The sequence below is a fragment of the Lampetra fluviatilis genome, chromosome 44 (assembly GCF_964198595.1).
Source record: "Lampetra fluviatilis chromosome 44, kcLamFluv1.1, whole genome shotgun sequence".
In the NCBI taxonomy this organism is placed as follows: Eukaryota; Metazoa; Chordata; class Hyperoartia; order Petromyzontiformes; family Petromyzontidae; genus Lampetra; species Lampetra fluviatilis.
The window spans coordinates 8,101,942-8,119,756 of record NC_136318.1 but is presented as its reverse complement, the minus strand read 5'-3'; the positions used below and the strand labels follow the sequence as shown (position 1 = coordinate 8,119,756).

General features: G+C 47.0%; 1 protein-coding gene across 1 annotated transcript in view; it reads left to right on the top strand.

The window, feature by feature from the left end:
• The window catches only part of SUCLG2 (succinate-CoA ligase GDP-forming subunit beta), a 135,248-nt gene that overhangs the window by 77,427 nt on the left and 40,006 nt on the right, over positions 1–17,815 (top strand). The window contains exon 10 of the mRNA XM_078876627.1: positions 8,560–8,680. Within this exon, the coding sequence (XP_078732753.1) occupies positions 8,560–8,680 (121 nt within the window). The remainder of the gene's footprint in view (positions 1–8,559; positions 8,681–17,815) is intronic.

Here is a 17,815-nt window from a genome sequence, read left to right as displayed (position 1 = left end):
TTGTGATAGCCAGGTCCCTTCTGTAAAATAGCTAAATTGCTCGCTGGGCCATACCTGGTAAAATAAAAATGGTTTAGCTTTCGATAAATATTGGTAGTGCAGACGAGAATAGGTACGCTGCCATGGCACAATGGTTGGCGCACAGAGGTCGCCTGTTGGATCTCCTGGTGTGGCTGTTAAAATAATGGGGCAATTTAAAAAATAAAAAAGTCCCTCTGCCCACTCCGCTTCTGAAAAAGAGCTGTATAGCTCAGTGGGCCTTACCTGGTAAAATAACAAAATATATCGGCAACAAGCAAATCGAGTTATCCGCAGGGCTTGCACCTTTACCGTTTAACAGAGGATCGAGGGCAAATGAACTGAGGTCACTTTGCCGTTTTGTAGGTTTGCGCGTAAGGTAGCCGGCGCGTTCACGGCTCGCATTCCACTGGACATCGGTGACTGCTTCCTGACTTTTTGAAACCCTCACCGATTCTGAAAACCGTTCACGGTTTGTCGGCTGCCGTTCAAGAACCTCTTGGGTCATTGCGCCGTGCACGAACCACTGCACCGCCGCCTCCATCCACCGTGTGTTTTCAAACATTTAACAAAAAATACCGTTACATTATCATCATTATTATTACTCCTGTTAAACCCTTGGTAAATCATTATCCATTTTCGTATTTTGCAATTTGCTTTCATTTTTTCCGGCTTCATTGTCGCCCTCCTGGCACAAGTTACACTACCGGGCGACTATTTTTGTAACAACGGAGAAGTTTATTTTTTCCCCGAGTGCCCTAAAATCCACCAAAATTCACCAAAGTAAAAACGACAGAACCTTTGGCGCAGGCGTCGCCCCCCCCACCCTTCCCCGTTATTGCAAACGAGGAGCAGCTGCCACGGTGGACATGCCGAGTGGCTATCGGGAACCGCACGTGTGCGGCGAACGCTTCCAAGGAGGGGGGTGGGGTCCACGAGTGCCGTCTGCCTGGCTCGGATGTAAAAGGTTAGGGCCTGGAATTGCTCCAATTAGATTAGGGCTCTCATAGCCACTGACAACGAGGCCCCGCGAATGCTGGTTCATTCTAATCTTCCGCAGACACCTGCTGTTCTGATCTACGGTGCGTGGCCCACCGCTGATAACATGGAAGCGCAGAATTTATTATTCCCTGCGTCCCAGCCCGTGCACGGATCCCGCACAACATTAAACGCAGCGGCATGCCGTCTGCGCCATTTGGGATTGCGTTTTAACTTAAGGCACGCGCCGGCTGCCAGTGTTACATGACTTTATCCGTTAATGGTTCAAACGATGTAATTTACCCCCTCCAAAAAGTTGTTTTTCTCTCTCCTTCCTCCTGCCTGTCCGATTTCCCCACTCCTCCCCATCAATAGCTGAAAGGGAATATCAACCAGATTGGCATCAGATTTTTATAGAGTGTAGTCTCATTGCGTGCGTGTGCGATACCCACACGTCAGAATTTGTAAGGCGTTTTACAGCGTGACGCTGAACATCTCACGTGGCAGACCTTCGTACTGGGGGAAAAAAATACGAGGAAGAAGAATAGATTCAAGTCTCGTGCATCTTTTACCTTAAGTTTGTATAGCAATGTAATAACAACGAAACAACTATTACATTTATAGACTTGTAGCCGACGTATCGATCAATCTACTTTTTGTACGATGACAGAAGCATGTGTGGACTTTCAGAGATAAACGGTCCTTGATAACTTGAGAACGCCAAAGCTGTTGCTGCGCTAAATCCTGGACACGCGTGAGTGAATCACTTCAGAATGACCACCTGTTTGGCAAATTACTTAAAATTAAATTAAACTCCATTAATTACAAGCATTGCAATGTCACGTTTGAAAAACGCACCTTGTAACAATGGGGAGAGAGAGAGAGGCCTGGCCAGGTGTGTGGTGTTTTTTTAACTCGTTCATTAATACAATTTTGCGCGACGACGCTCCAAACCTACTGAGCTGTAACGCAATCGCGGCGGGATGTCAGTTTTTGGAAAAATCACGCTTGTGTCAAGCGCCTTCTTCCTAGGTTAGCGCAGAGCGGGCCTCCGGCTCTGCTGCCCCGAGCACTTGGAAATTGGTCCGAACCGAAATGTATATTTCGGTTCCGGGGGGTGGGGGTCTTTCCCGTATTTAATCAAATGAGGAGAGCCGCTTTTAAACATGAATCCTGACCCGTCCTGTTTTGCGGCTTTCGTTCATCCTCGCGAATATCGCCTTCCTATCAAACTAAATTGAGTCCCAATTTCGTCTTCGCCCGTGTCACCGTTTGCGGAGGAGCGGTGGCGCGGCGGAGTTAGCGCATCGCACGATGAACCCGACCCACCCGAGTTCTGTTCCTGGCCACGGCCAACATCAGTGGCGCTTGGCATCCGAACCAGCCCTGGGCAGTACCCTCCTTCATCGCCCTGCCCTGTGGCCAGTATGTTAAAGTGGGATTCAAACAACCCCCGTAACGAAAAACGTGTGTGGCGTGGCCTGCATCCAGCAGTGGATTGACAAGGGGCTGAAATGTGGTGTTAACTAATTATGTTGATGGTATAGACTTGGTGACCTATCAGTAAAGTATTGTGATGCATCTTTGGTAGGGTGGTGGGGGGGGCAGTACAGCTGCTAAACAGCTGTACAAGGGCGATCCAGATGTCTTGTGACCCCCCCACCCCCAATTAATTGACTAAAAAAATGCATTTTCATATTGATTTTTGTTTTAAATAAACCTTACTTTTAAAAAATCTTGAGTTTTAGAGAATCGGGTGGGGGGGGGGGTCACATGACATCTGGACCACCCTGTAGATTGCATTTTAGTTCGTGTGGCCTTGATGCAAAAATGCATGCCAAGGACCGTTTTTTTAATGTTCCTTTGAATTGACGTCCCCCACCCTGCACATGCAGCCATCGGCACTGTTCGCGGAGACATTTTAGTCGAGCAAAGCAAATCTGGTCGGCGTTTTTCAAAACGCTCTTGATAGCTCCGCCCTACACCACGAGTTGAAATTATCGATAGCTGCCTCCTAAAGTTTATTTGAAATCCATTGGCCTGCACTCAACGCGGACAGACTGGAAAATGTGGACTGGCACGTTCTTTCCAACATTACTCTCCTTAATTACTCGCATACATTGCCGTTGTGTAAAACCAGGCGGGGGGGGGGGGGGGCATTGACACATCTCCTTTGCTCAAGGGGGTCACGTCACAAAGTTTCGTCTTAAATGGCAGCTTTGTTGGGTCCCATCTCTGAAGGTGACCCTGAACCAGTGGTGTAAATCCCCCCCGTTCATACGTCGGAGCTCAGTCTCCCCGAAGCGCAACCATTGCCGAACGAATACGTTGTTATGGGGTCGCACTCGTTACACACAAAGTGCTTGACACAAATGAACCACAACTTTCTGATGTCGCCAAGGAGCATGAACCATCATCACGCGAACTCCGGTCATTCTCGCAGCCGCTGCTTTTGGCTAGCCGTCGAACAAAGACGGCCAACCGCGTCGCGCCCTTTCAGATGCGCTTCTGTGGCCGTTTGGAAAGTACTTCCTGCCGATATTAGGAAGCCACTGGAGCTATGCACTTTCATATCTAGATTGAAAACTCGTTGCTTTAGAAGTGATTTTTGTGTTTAGTTGTCCTTCCTTCACACCTCCAATGAGCATGGTTGGCTCTGTACGGCTGCACAAGAAGTTCAACGTACATATATTGCTGACTTCTGGCAAAGCACTCATGTTTTGACCTCGGAAGGATGATGGTCTAAAGGCAACCCCGGTACCCAGATTTGAACTTGTAACCTTCAGATTGAATCTCGCCATAATGTTGTGAGACACGTGTTAAATACAATGATCTTTTCAACAAAAATTTTAAGAGGCAGAAATATTTCAAAAACAAACCAATGCAACACATTGTGCATCATCATCCGGCAAAAGAATATCCTACGTTGGTCAACCCCTCCCTCCTCCGATGTCTGTCACATGCCTGCTGGCCCTTTATCGATCGCAAAGAAATGTCCAGGTGGCGAATGGAATGGCAATTATCATGGCGATAGCACGTCTTGTGAAAGTAATAAGCTTACTGTTATTAATGTGCAGGTGGGGAAATGCTTTACTTTGCGGTGGCAAGTGTAATTCATCTCCGTGTTGAGTGCTTCGGACTCTGCACTGTTGCTGTGTTGGTTTTGTCCACTGCCTCTTGATGGGATCGTTCTCATTTCTGGCTGGCCATCGAACAAAGACCAGTCGCCCTATCACGCTCTTTAAGATGCGCTTCTGCGGTCATCTGGAACGCTCTTCCTTCCGATATCAGGAAGCTCACCGGAGCTATGCACTTTTACATCTGTATTGAAAACTAATTTCTTTGGAACTGCTTTTTGCGTTTAGATGTTGTCCTTCCCCCACCTCTGATTAGCACGGTATGGTGCGAAAGAAGTCCCGCCGCCAAATCCGTTTTCCTAATCTTCCCCTCTCCACATCCATTCGCCTTTCCTTGGTCGCTGGATGGACATGTTTTTTGTCTTTGAATCTAGTGCCGATTGATACGATTAGATCCTTTTGATCGGTTAATCGGCAGCTAATGCCGGCCCATCCGCCCTCCACATGGCACTGCCCTGGCCGTGCGCGGTGACGATACGTGGTGACGACCATGACATCAGCGGTCCTCGCTCAATTCTTTATAGACGCATTACACGCGCGTCTTCAGCTCAACAATAATCTCCATGCATTGGACCAATTGACCAATCGAAGCAACATTTGATACATGTCAGCTATTCGAGTGGTCCGTAGATTTTCCAGTTCGAGTTGAGTTATTGTGGTAACTTCTTCTAGGAGAACTTTTGAATGTTATTTTTAAGCTTATTTATTTTACCTGGAAATTAATTATTTTTTTAACGGAGTAAATTTTTTGACAGATTTCCCCAGTGCTAAACAACACGCTTTAGAAAGGTGTAAAACATATTTGGTTCTTGTCGCGAACGTTCCTTAACTTGTGAGCCTCTGGTGTTGAGTAAAACATAAATAAAACCCAATTAGTTGATTACAAATCTGCAGTTGTGAAAAAAAACCTTCTCCCCCACGTTTAAAATAATTACGTGTGATTCTCGCATTGAGCCAATTACCACGTTTTTACCTATTTTGTTTCCAACTAAAATGATCATTAAACGGTTTTCACCTTTTTAAAGTGACGGGGTCATTTCCTCCGAGTCAGTTCCTTTTTCCTTTGTGCTGCTTCTTGATCTTCCGCTGCCCTATTCCCATCCCATCGAGTTACTTCAAATTGTACAATCCTCCATTCTTCCTCCTCCACCCTCTGCCGTCCTCCTCCCCCCTCCCCCTCTCTATCCTCCCTTCTTATCTTCTCCCCCCCCCCCCACCTGTCTCCCCCTCTCACTCCTCTTGTATGAAACGAGCGAGCACGGTTGCCCGGACTCGTCACGAGCGGCGGAAGGGGTGCTGAACGTTTCCTCTGAATCCGCTCTCGGCGATGCCTCCAGCGAAAGAGGAGGTAGATACCCGAGCGGCTCAGCTCACCGTGGGGAGGGGGGGGGGGCACAGATGGAGGCGGGGGGATTCTTGTAACCCACGGCGAACCCAGCTGCCGCGTACGCGGTGCCGAAGTCTGTGTCTGGAAAGGGCACCACACGACGACTCGGCAACGTTCGCCCTCCGTGAATTTTCATTGGGGTGGAGCGGAGGACGGGGGACGTATATCGTGCCCGTACGACCTATGGCCCACCCGTCGCCAAAGTAGCCTTGCGTGCGCGTCGTCAAGTGATGCTTCATGCTGCTGCCGTGACGCAATGGTTGCGTATGTCTTTACGTTGAGCTTCTTTCGCACTGTACGTAGCCAATCGTGCTGATCGGAGAGTGCGGGGTTATCCCGCTGGACTCGCAAATGCGGAGGTCGTCGGTTCGATCTTCCTGCCAAGGCGGTGGAAACAACGGTGCACGTTTCTCTAAATTGTCCCTCCTCTCTCCATCCGGCGGTATAATGAAATTGGCACCTGGGGGTATGGTCACATAGGATCCACTTAGCATCGCTGCGCTGCGTGTGTGCACGAGCGCACCGCTGAAAGCGCTATTAAAGTAAACACATTGCACATTTCAAGTGTTTGTCAACATTGAGTATCAACTACACACACGTCTGCGTCGTCACATGTACGTGTAATTAAAATGTGGGAATGTTTGATGAGCTGATGGGGTCTGGGAGGAGTATGAGGGCAGTTGGACGGCTCCCATGGGTGGTATGTGGCGGGACAAATGTTAGGAACCACTGAGCGTGGCCACAATTAGTTATGGTGTGTGACTTCTCATAAGCTCGGAGCCCTTGGTGCATGAAACTTTGTGCATCGGGTTTTTTTTTTCTCCCGGTGGCGGTTAACTTTGCCCGCTTTGTTTCCCCGCGTGAGCTAGCTGTCGACACTATTGATGAACATGTGCTGTTAGACCGTGGTGGCCGAGCAGGTGATTAACAAGATAAATATCCTTCTCTCTCGGAGCATTCAGCAGCCACACCCCCAAGTAGGATAACTCCCCACGACGGCTACGTTTTGTTCACCGCACGTTACGAGGTCGCACTCATTACACACAAAGAGCTTGCCACAAATGAACCACGATTACCCTGCTGATCTCGTCAAGGAACATAAACCCTTAACGCGAACTCTGGTCATCTTCGCAGCAGCGGATCAGAGGCGTGGTCCCGGGATTTACAGGGAACCATCGGGAACGGTCAACGCTGTCTACGGAGGATTGGCTGGGGGGTACCACGTGACGAAGGGATTAAGAGAGAGAGGGAGAGAGAAGTCGGGAGGAGACTTGGGAACGAGAAGAGCAGGAGTCACGCGCGTACGGGGGCTCTGGGTGCCACGTGCGCGGTGGGGACTTGGCGGGAAGTCTGCCCGCTTTCCGTTGTCTGTCAACAATGGGGAGTGTGTGAAGTGTAACTGTGGAAGTTGAAAATAAAAAGGACTGATTCCGGAAGCCGTCTCAAGAAGGTTTATTACATTAGGAAGCCACTGGAGCTATGCACTTTCAAATCAAGATTGAAAACGTGTTTCTTGAGAACTGCTTTTTGTGTTTTAATTTGTAATCCTTCCAGTGCACCTCCGATTAGCACGGTTGGCTATGTACAGTGTGAAAGAAGTTCTACATACATACTCTCCGAACGATCCACTGGCTCGGCTTGAAGAACCTCGCAGAAGCACCGAATTTGAGTGGGCATCAAAACTATTGGCCTGTTGTGTGCATAGTGGTGGGCCTGGTAAAACATTCTGTATAGGTACCTGTGTGCCTGCCTATGTGCCTGCCTGTCACTTTGGCTAGTGCTGTACCCATGTGGATTTCACCGTCTCATTACTTCTCCTCAGTCTGTTGTCTGGATTATCTATCCTGTCCTGTGGTTTGCCTGCTTGTCTGTCAAGGTAGATAGTTGTAATATATATATTCGTGTGCCAGTGTATTTGTTATGGTAAGTGTGTTTGTGTGTGTGTGCACATATATATTTAAAAGTATGTTCCCTATTATATCACCCAGGATTGTGATGAATTGTATGTATGTTGAACTTCTTTCACACCGTACGTTGCCGTGCTAATCATATTTGAGAGGCTTTCATCCAACAGTGGACTTGCCGAGGATGATGATGATTATAAATTCGGCATGTGTTTTGGAAATGATCTAGAGGTTATATTTTTTAAGGTCTCTATATATATGAATATTTATTATGACATAGCCAAAACGTCAAAGTGTGTATCGCACTTAAGCAAGTGGGGCAGCGCTGGAATTCTAAAACATTGGTTTAGATTCCAAATTCTTATGGCAGGGTTAATGAACCTATGCGATAATTTATTCTCACAATGTAGCTCTCATTGGACTGACCGTGTGTCCACCTCTTACCAGGAGTCGAACTCCAAATTCCTGATTTCTAGACGCACTAACCACAGTGCAGCCTGTTCCATCTCTCAAATGTATTTAGCCCTTGCTCGCATGCAGACATTATCGCTCCACTGACCTCAAATTTACCCCGGTGGTGAACTTGAAGATGTGGACCTCAAAGGTCAATGTCTGTAATACGAATAGAACACAACATTCGTCCTAATTCTGTAACAAATTTTTAGTTGAGTTTGTGGTGAAGTCCAACCCACAACCCATCAAACGACGCGTCGCCGACGAACGCGACATCTTGGCGGCGTCGCTAGGTCTGCTGATGCCTCCTCGGACTGGTTGCAACAATTTAAGAATTCAACTATAAACCAAGTTTCAAAAGCGTTGCTTTTACGTCCTGCCGTACGATAGGAGGATTTCGTCTTGATCAAGTCTGAGAAATACGTAATTGAATTTTTGTTTATTTTTCATATCATCGTCCTCTTTGTCCGGTTGACTAAAACCAGTCCTCCGCTGGCCTCCTTCGGTGTGCCACCGGCTCCTAATCTCATAGCTCCGGTGGTCTGGGTCTCAATTCACGGTCGGTGCCTTTGACCTCTCGTCGCGCGACAGATTCCATCGCGGCCCTCGCCACGCCCGGCGGTTTCGGTTCCCCTCTCGCGGTCATTGTCCATGCCTAACAACCTCCTTCCCCTCCTTGCAGGTGAAGGCGATCCTGGTGAACATCTTCGGGGGCATCGTGAACTGCGCCATCATCGCCAACGGGATCACGCGTGCGTGCCGCGAGCTCAACCTCACGGTGCCGCTCGTTGTGCGGCTGGAAGGTGAGCGACGGTTGACACCACTTGCACCGCCACACGCCAAACTTTCACCTCTTTGACTCGGTGGCGAGATGTTGACTACCTCTCCTGGTAAGTAGGAGGTCGTGGGTTGAATCTCGAACCTGACGCTGGATGTATATTTGGAGTTTGTGGGTCTCTCTCTCTCCCCCGATGGTTAAGTGGAAGTTCGAGAGATCGAACCACCGACCTCTGGATTCGATACACAGAATGGAAGGTGATTTACTCGATGGGTTAGCCAGAAGGCCCCACTGGAGCGCTCGTTGAAACCGTATGTACCGTTAAGGTGTGGTGCCATCAAGGCAAACAGAGGAAGTCCGTTTGCCCCGCACGTACGGAGATGCACTGACGCGGCCTGGGCATCGGTGGGCAATACCGTAGTAGCTGGCACTGCAATGCACGCGCACGCAATTGCCCGTTACTCAGCGTCCACCGCTATTAACTATTTATTGTGTGTATGTGTGTGTGCGCGGCGTGCGCCGCGCCTCGCTGGCTGCGTGCCGTCACGATTTTGACATCCCGCTCGTAGGCAGATGCCATCCTTTAGGCGCCTTCATGCGGCCAACACGTTCAATATTTAACGACTGCCCACAGCTCGTCGTCAGGCAGGGGGCTTTATTGCTCATAGCCAAAGCTGTGTGCTCAACACATGCCTTTTTAACAGAATAAATATGGTGCAAACTGCGTGTTTAAAACTTCTTATTTATTTCTTGCCAGCCAAGAGAGTCCCCATTATTGCCTGCCTTTGGTGGCGCTTCATCTTTTTTTTCCGCGTGCGCTTTATTTCTCTGCCATTTCTCCAGTTGCGTCGACGGTCCTTGTATCTTGTGCCACCGTATCCTTCCATCTCACCCTCGGTCTCCCACTGCTCCTTGTGCCCTTCACCGGTGGCATCTCCACAGACCTTCTAGTCCCTGGGTCTCTGTTTGAGTCTCGCCGCTGACTCAAGTTCCGATCCCGCTTCTGGGAGCGTGTGCTGATGTCACCTAGAATCTGACCGATCCCGAAGAACTCTTTCGAAAAGAAGAACGCCGTCGAACATCGCAGGCTTCCAGAACAAACGCCTCATTCGAAACCTCCTGGCTTTGACATTCCTTGAAGGCACTGGTCGAACCATAACCAGCATCCGAACATCAGCAGACCGACGGGCACATCTTCATTAATGGCATATTAAAGACAGGCCCACAGTAGTGCGACGGTGGCCATGCAAGCCAAACGATTGACTACATCGTTAGCCACCGTGGTCTGCGCTCCTTCAATGGAGGAGTAGAAAACTACACCAACTCTCTCCTGAAGCCCACCTCGTGGCTAGCATACCTTAACATTGCCAATTATCTCCAGATCATCTTGCCATACGCAAGAATGTGAGACCTCTGTGTGAGTCCATGGATCTCTGTGCGTATGTGAGAATCTTCAATGCATCTTTGTCTCTTCTGAACACTCGCCCAAACCATCTAAATACCACCTCCGTTACCGTTTCTGGAATATTAGTCGGCCCTGCTGAAGGCTGTAACTTATACGTATCAAGTCAAGTATAATTTTGATTCGAAGCTTTCGTGACTGCAGGGATCCATACTCTTTGGTTCTTTCGGTAAAGTCACGTGGATAGAAAAATTTATAGATGACGACGTTTCGATCGCAACACAAGCAACCGTCATCAGGTGAAACAAACACAGCAGGAGAACTGCTGACGTAGGAAAAAATAATTATATACATTTTCTTTCTACGTGACTTTACCGAAAGAACCAAAGAGTATCAAGTATAATTGTTTAACCCAGGCGAGAATTCAAGAGACCGGGTTAATCTCCATTGCATGAGTGACCCGAGACGCCAAAAGAAAGTACAGCACTATATCAATAATAAATCGGAGCAAAAAGAACCGTGGCACATGGGATATCATCGAGCATATCCCACAAATCACTGTTCAATAATGATTCCCTGTCACCTTGGGCAGATTATTTTTCGGCTGATCATTGTACAAATTCAATTAAGTTACAGAAACATTAAACAGAATAGGGTGAGTATCATGCTAATATGTAACACAGACGAGGATATATGTCAAATGCAATTGCAAGTGAAGTTATAAAGAATCGACAGCTTAGCATCAGGCTGCGATTTAGATGGCACAGTTACCAACGACCCTTTTTTAAACGACGGTATTCCAGGAAATTGGGACATCAACATAAAAATTATTCTAACCAACGAATCGGTGCCTTATCATATGATTGGTCGATTTAGGGTCCACCGGGCTTGCGGGATGGCATTAACGATGTATTTGCTACGGTGGAGCGCTGTGGTATAGCAGGCGGCCCCCCTGCGTTAATTAGTTGAGCGGAATGGCCGGCCTTATGCACGATGTGCTCCATCATCAGAGCGTGATGAATTGTTGCCTTGGCTTTGCGTCTGGGTGCAATATATTTGGGTAAGAGTGGGGGCTGATTGACTTCCGCACAGATGTAGTTACACTGGGTGCATTGCATTCATCGCCGTGGATCTGCGGCGGCGTGTTGAGGCTTTCCAGAGCTCTTCCAAAAGCCCTCCAGCCGTAGGGGGTCAACTCTCTCAAGGTCACAGCCGCATCGAAGCGTGCTGAATGAGTTCAGAATCATCTGCTGCTGGCGTCAACTTTGTGGTATCCAGTTGCAGCTGTTTGTTGCTTTTTGTTCAGTTTTAATTATCGTAAAACCTCCTCGAAGCTGGACTTATTCTGGGGGGGGGGGCAGCCTTCCCCGGTGAAGCGGGCATGTCCGACATACTTAACATAGGTGAAGGAAGACAATATACACTTGCGTTACAATTCTATGTTATTACAACATAAGCCTTTTAATTACCACTTGATAATAAAAATAATGATTAACTCAATATTTACATCTTCACAAAACAAAATCAATGCTGTTCAGTTTTATCTGTGTCAGCATCACCATGAAATAGCCGCTGCCTTCTCGTATGCTGCCCACCGCAGTCGCACGTTTATCCAGTGTCGGGCTCATGCCGAACACGACGACAGCGATATGACCCGGCGCGTGTAGCCCGAGGTCCTACATGGTGCACAGCTCCTTCTCCGGGAGCCGATGGACCAAGGGAAACTCCATGGTCTCTTGTGTCTCGCCGCGCTCGTGTGCTCACGTGAATGTCGCTGTTAGTGTGGGCCCCAAGTGGACGTGGAAGGGCGCGGGGTTCACAGATTGTCGGCAGGGCTACACGAGTTATTTCTTTACTCTAAAATAATCACATCTTGCGTGAATGAATGCACGCGCTGCGAGTGTAATAATTTATTGCGGTCGCTTGATTGGAGAATCCGTACAGAATATAACATCAGTATATTTATTTACACTGGAGGAATCTGATGAGGTTTAAAGCTCTTTTTCACAGATGTCCAGTAGTACGCCGCGAGTGATAAGGTGGGAGGAGGACAAGGAGTGACAGCCCCCTACTTGTGTTTTCCACTGCTTTACTTTATTGGGTTTTGCTTTTTGCCATATTGGTGACCCCCCCCAGGACGCTCTTGAAAACCGAGGCTTTGTTCGTCTGTCGACTTTCTCACCTGATTCGGCAAAATTTACTTGGGTAGCTGACAGGTAGGTAAGAGAGAGAGGGGGGGACCTTACGTCCTGGAGCTTGAGAGATCATTGGCCCCCGTTTACTGCTCAAAAAGCTTACGGCTAAACTACAGGTGATGGTGATTAACGATAAGAAAAACAACCCAAACCTTCCGTACAAAATGCATACACAGGACGTATGAACATGGTGATTTATTATACCAAAGCATTTACCTGTTTGCGGATTAAAGAAAAGTATTTTTTTAATAACAATTTAGCAAGCCATTGATTTCTTTTGTATTAATGGTGTTTCAGTTATGCCCAGATATATAAAAAATAGCTGTTTTTTTTGCCCTGCTAGGGTTGTTGCTGCCAAGCTCGTGATTGTTATTCACAACAGACAGCTCTGTCTGACCATTTAAATTGCATTAATAATCACCCTGGCAAGTTAGTCTGATGTTGTTTGAGGCCAATCACAAGAATAATGTGAAATTAAACGGTGGAGAAAATTACGTATTAAAAGCCCACCCACGCTTGTTTTATTGCGAGTGTGTGCACAATGATTTATTTTATCCATCCCTTTCGGAACATTTCATTTTTAGCTGAATATTAATTTGGCAATCGGCGACGGTGTGTAACTTTTTTTTTGTATCGAGAAAACATTTTAAAAGTCATATCCTACTCATCTGGGCAATGAGTCAGCGCTGACTTCCTATTTATAACCCTGAGCCAATGGTAAACAGCCCACATGTTATTTTATCGACCGTTAAGGGATGATGGACCCAAGTCGAGCACACGTAACATTTTCTTTTTACACTTTTGAGTGGTGGCCTTGCACAGTGATCCACTCGTGGCGCTTCCCAAACAAAACTATTCAAACGGACATTGATTGTCATTAATCCATCACCGAGCCAAAACGTTTTTTTTATTTGTATTGCAGATGCCAATTAGAATCCGAATACTTTCGTGACTTGCGCGATGAAGAGTTAAGTCTCCGCTGGCAGAGTCATTTTTCACTGTCAGGAATGAGCAGCCACGCAAATGTTGCATCAATATCTTGTCGTGGGCTTATTTTCACCAACGGCCTATTATGTCTGCGAAGTGCATGGGAAATGGAGCTATAAACCGTGTCCTCACAAAATTGTTCCACCCAAGCATCAGAAGGTGTGGCATCTGTGGGTTTATAAATGTATTTTTTAGGTGTCTTTTTTCTCTTTTTCCAAAAGACAGGCAGAATGCTGCATGCTCTGGTTTTGATGGGTACGCCCCAAAATTACATCCCTCGTCGGCATAATCCTGCAGCCCAGTGCCGCGTAATTCTTTAGAATTCACTGCTGCCCGGCTCGCGTATGGAGCTCGACATTATCGTGAACAGCGGAGTGTGGGTGATGGGTAACAACAGGGCGATCCATTCATAGATGCCCCATTCATTTCCGTGACCTTTAATATGCCGCTCAACAGGTGATTTAATAACGTGAACGAGATTGCAGAGGGAGAGTGTTAACAGATTCAATAAGTACCATTGGAACCTCATTTGCCAGTAAAAAATATGATAATTGTTTTTTTACCCTTCTATCTGGCAACAAAACTGACACCTTTTTTACAAGGAGTCATGTTTGCATAGACCACAATACCTGTAGTCATAATGCAAACAAAAAACATAACTCTGATAATGTATGCACTGTCCTTGAAGTTGATTAGTCCACATCCGAGACAGCTTTCCTTAGAGCCTAGTCTCACATGGGTTGGACCAGATGACGCCAATCAACTTCAAGGACAGTTGCATACATTATCAGAGTTATGTTTTTTGTTTGCATTATGACTGCAGGTATTGTGGTCTATGCAAACATGACTCCTTGTAAAAAAAGGTGTCAGTTTTGTTGCCAGATAGAAGGGTAAAAAAACAATTATCAGATTCAATAAGTGTTTTCGGCACTTAGTTAGGAGGCTTGGAAATGAAATGCAGATTTTTTTTTCATAATTTCTCTCGTTTATTATTTTGGCGGAGTACCTCCGAATGGGTTGCTCCACGGCGTCTGCTTCAGCCCTTCCGTTACAGCGTCGTTCTTAGGGTGGAGGCACTTGCACGGAGTAAAGAGTTTCACATTAAGCCAAGAGGTCTCATGACAGTGGTAACTGAATGTGAATTGCAGTATGAGCCTCTATTCTTTGGGTCTTTCGGTAAAGCCGCGTAGATACGTGACTTTACCGAAAGACCCAAAGAATATGCATTCCTGCGGTCACGAAAGCTTTGAGTCAAGATTTATGAGCCTCTAGTTGAAAAAGTGATCTCTAAATTAGTTATTTTCTACCAAACTGCCCCGTAGCAACATTTGGCATAAGGCGACGAACAAGAAATGTGGCTGATGTCACGGTTATTTTTATTTGCATCCCCTTCATTCCTTTGTACCTCTGTGAATTAATTTGAAAAATCTAATTTTAACAATTTCAGTTGTGTTCTCGGCATCGTGGTGAGACGTAATCCATTTGTAAATCTCACAGAGCAGTAGCAGTGCGACACGTGTGTCCATAGATTGGATGCGCGGAAGAGATGTTTCACATCTCTTTGAAGTCCCCTCTTTATTGTTTGTACGCACTTTCTCGCACGCACGCAAGCACGCACACTCACGCACTCTACTCTTGAGATATTTTTTCGCACGCCCTTCAAAGAAACGTTTTCAATTGCCGGAGCTAAATATGAGCAACATTTATTACGATGTTGTTTTTGTGCAATGACTGTTGATCAGGGTAAAGATCAGCGGCTCGCTTACCCATGGTGACGCGGTTTTATCACAAATGGCCAAAACCCAGATTGGAACCCAAGGTTCTCATCAGGGGCAGCTCGGTGTGATGACCTCTAAGCCACCCGGCTACATGCCAGAGAGTACTCTTCTCAATGCCGTATTAGCCCCGTATCATCCGTCTGAGATGAAATCGAATCAGGTTGATGATGGTAATGTGATTGCATCACATTGCATTCCAAAAGTTCCTAACATTAAAAGAGTTTCATTACAAAACATTATTGCATTAGTGAATGCTTTGATACAGAATCAATCGGCTTCATGTGGTTTGTTTTTATTTGTTTCAGGATTTATTTGTTTGTGTTGTTTATGTAATTTTTATATTGCCGGTAATGACTACCAAACGTGATGAAGGATGTGGACTTTGGCACGTTATGGTTTTCGCTGGTTATTTTTCTGGCCGGTTATTGCAGATTGTGGAAGTAAATCAATGTTTTTATAATCATCAACAGAGCATCTGGGAAACACCAGATTTAATAAAATGATTGTGCACAGACGGTCCATTAAAACAGTAGCCTAAGCGCCATGCAACCGTCTGAAAAGTAAATAAAAGCCTCCCCATCGCCGGTGATTGATTAATGCAAGGTTTTCATGGGAACTTTGAGGACATTCAGGGCATCTGGGGTGGCCAGATAGACAGGGCATGGAAGAGCAGCCACTACATCTCGAGTGGATTGAAAATTGCTTAACTCTCACCATTACTATTCCCCGAGTCCTGGCCCTCAGAATGATCGAGCGCAGTTTAGATCTCTGTGCTTTGATGAGGCACGGCTATCTTGACGCCAGGTGCAAAAGACTTAATCCACTTATCGACACCGTGGCGTTCAGAAGGAATTGACCACGAAGGCTCTTCCCCAACGCCCCCCCCCCCCCCTTTCGTGGAACTCACGCCGGAGAAAGAAACCGCCGATAGTTTTTATTCCCCCCACCTCACGATTATGCAGCACTCTTAAAAGCCCCCCCCCCCCCCCCCATTTTCCTTTTAAATGACTGTGGTTAGCTTGGGCGGTCGCATCCTCAGGCCATCGCTGACACCTTGACGAGCCCTCCCTAATCCATTATCTGCATTGGATTGTGCTTGCAGACGCAGCCTTAATCGTTGAACTCGGTCCGATATCTTTTGTGGCGCCGACCTTTTTAGCGCGACTTTTGCTGCCCGCGGTTAGCGGCGATTTCGATTCGGAATGTAAATTTGTCCGCTGCGTAGATCCGTAATGCACAAACATGCGCGCTCGTCTGCACGCAAAATCCTATTTCAACACCGGTCGACCCGACTATCGCGCCGTCCACGCACGCCTTCGGTGCCTTAAAGGCGTGCGGATTTGTGGTCGTGTCATTACCAGGGGTCTGCAAGCAAAATAACCATTCGGTACCAAGCTACGTATTCCAGCAGCCGCAATCCACATGAATATATGGTTACATTGCGTCAGGAAGCAGTCCGCAAAGAGCCGTACACGGCTCCGGTGCCGCGGATTGCCGGCTCCTGGTCATTACGGAGCCCAGCAGCCTGATTGTGTTCCTTTGGACTCCCCAGCGCACACAGATTGCATAGTATTCGTGCACGGAAGCCGACCTCGTGTGCTCACTAAATGTGCAAAGTTTAGCAGTACCGTGTGACTCGACGTATGAGTACGGCGGCGATAACTGGAGCGGTGTAACGGCGCAGCCATTTATCGACTGACGTCCATTTTTAAGATCGCGATGCATCAGCGGACTCCTGTAAAGATGCAGTGCTTTTCGATTTCGCGTTCGCTGTACGTGATGGGCTCTCCCCCTCATGTGACCTGTGCAGCCACTAGTGGCCACTACAGTTGACCGCAATGTGAATTTACGGAAATTATCCTTGGATCGGATCGGGGTGGGAGGTGAATCGGTCCGTGCCCCCTTGTCAATAAGTCCTGTTTTCTCTGAAAGTCCATAATAAAGGTTTTTTTTTTGGGTTAGATCGCATAAATGTGTCGTTAAACGCGCCATGACCCGACAGCCAGTTAGTAGGGTTTCACGTAAATAAAATGTGGCGATTATTTGCTACTGCAGCACACCGGTGTGTTGGAGAGTAAACCCACAATATTTACAATTAGAGTGACGTTTCGCTGGTGAGTACAACCAGCTTAATCAGTCGATAGCCAGAATTGTGGCGTTCGCCTAATGGATGACATATTTATATGTACGCAATCTAATCCAATAAAACCTTTTATTACGGATAATGTTGGTCGCGAAAGCCTACGTGTTGAACGTCCCTGAAATTGTTTCTTGGTAATTGGGGCTCGGGATTGAACCAGGTCATGGGCCTAGCGAGCATTGCTGACCGCTTTGGCAGCGCGGGTCACTGTGACCACTTGACATAATAGAATTATCAGGCTTCGTGTACCCGCCAAAATAGCCATTTACGACGACGACGACGACAACAACAACAAAACGAAAATCTCGGTCTCCCAAGGTAATTTCCCATGGGGCTGCATTTATAACAAGGAGTTGGGGGGGGGGGGGTGGAAAGAAAAAAAGCCCTTAAGAAAAATCACCTTTTCACCATTACTCAGCGTGCTGGGAAATCGTGAAGGGTTCCATGGTGGTACGAGACAAACGTTGTCCCTCACTCGTACATGCGTGCTTCCTCCCATAGCTTTGTGCGAGCCACAGCTGATCTTATTCATTTTCATTCCGGTTGCGGATGTTGCATTAAAGTTGATGACATGATTAATATTGATACAGCAATCGGTTGGGTTTTTATATTTTATTAACCTGATGCACATGGATACGATGAAAATTATGAATCTTTT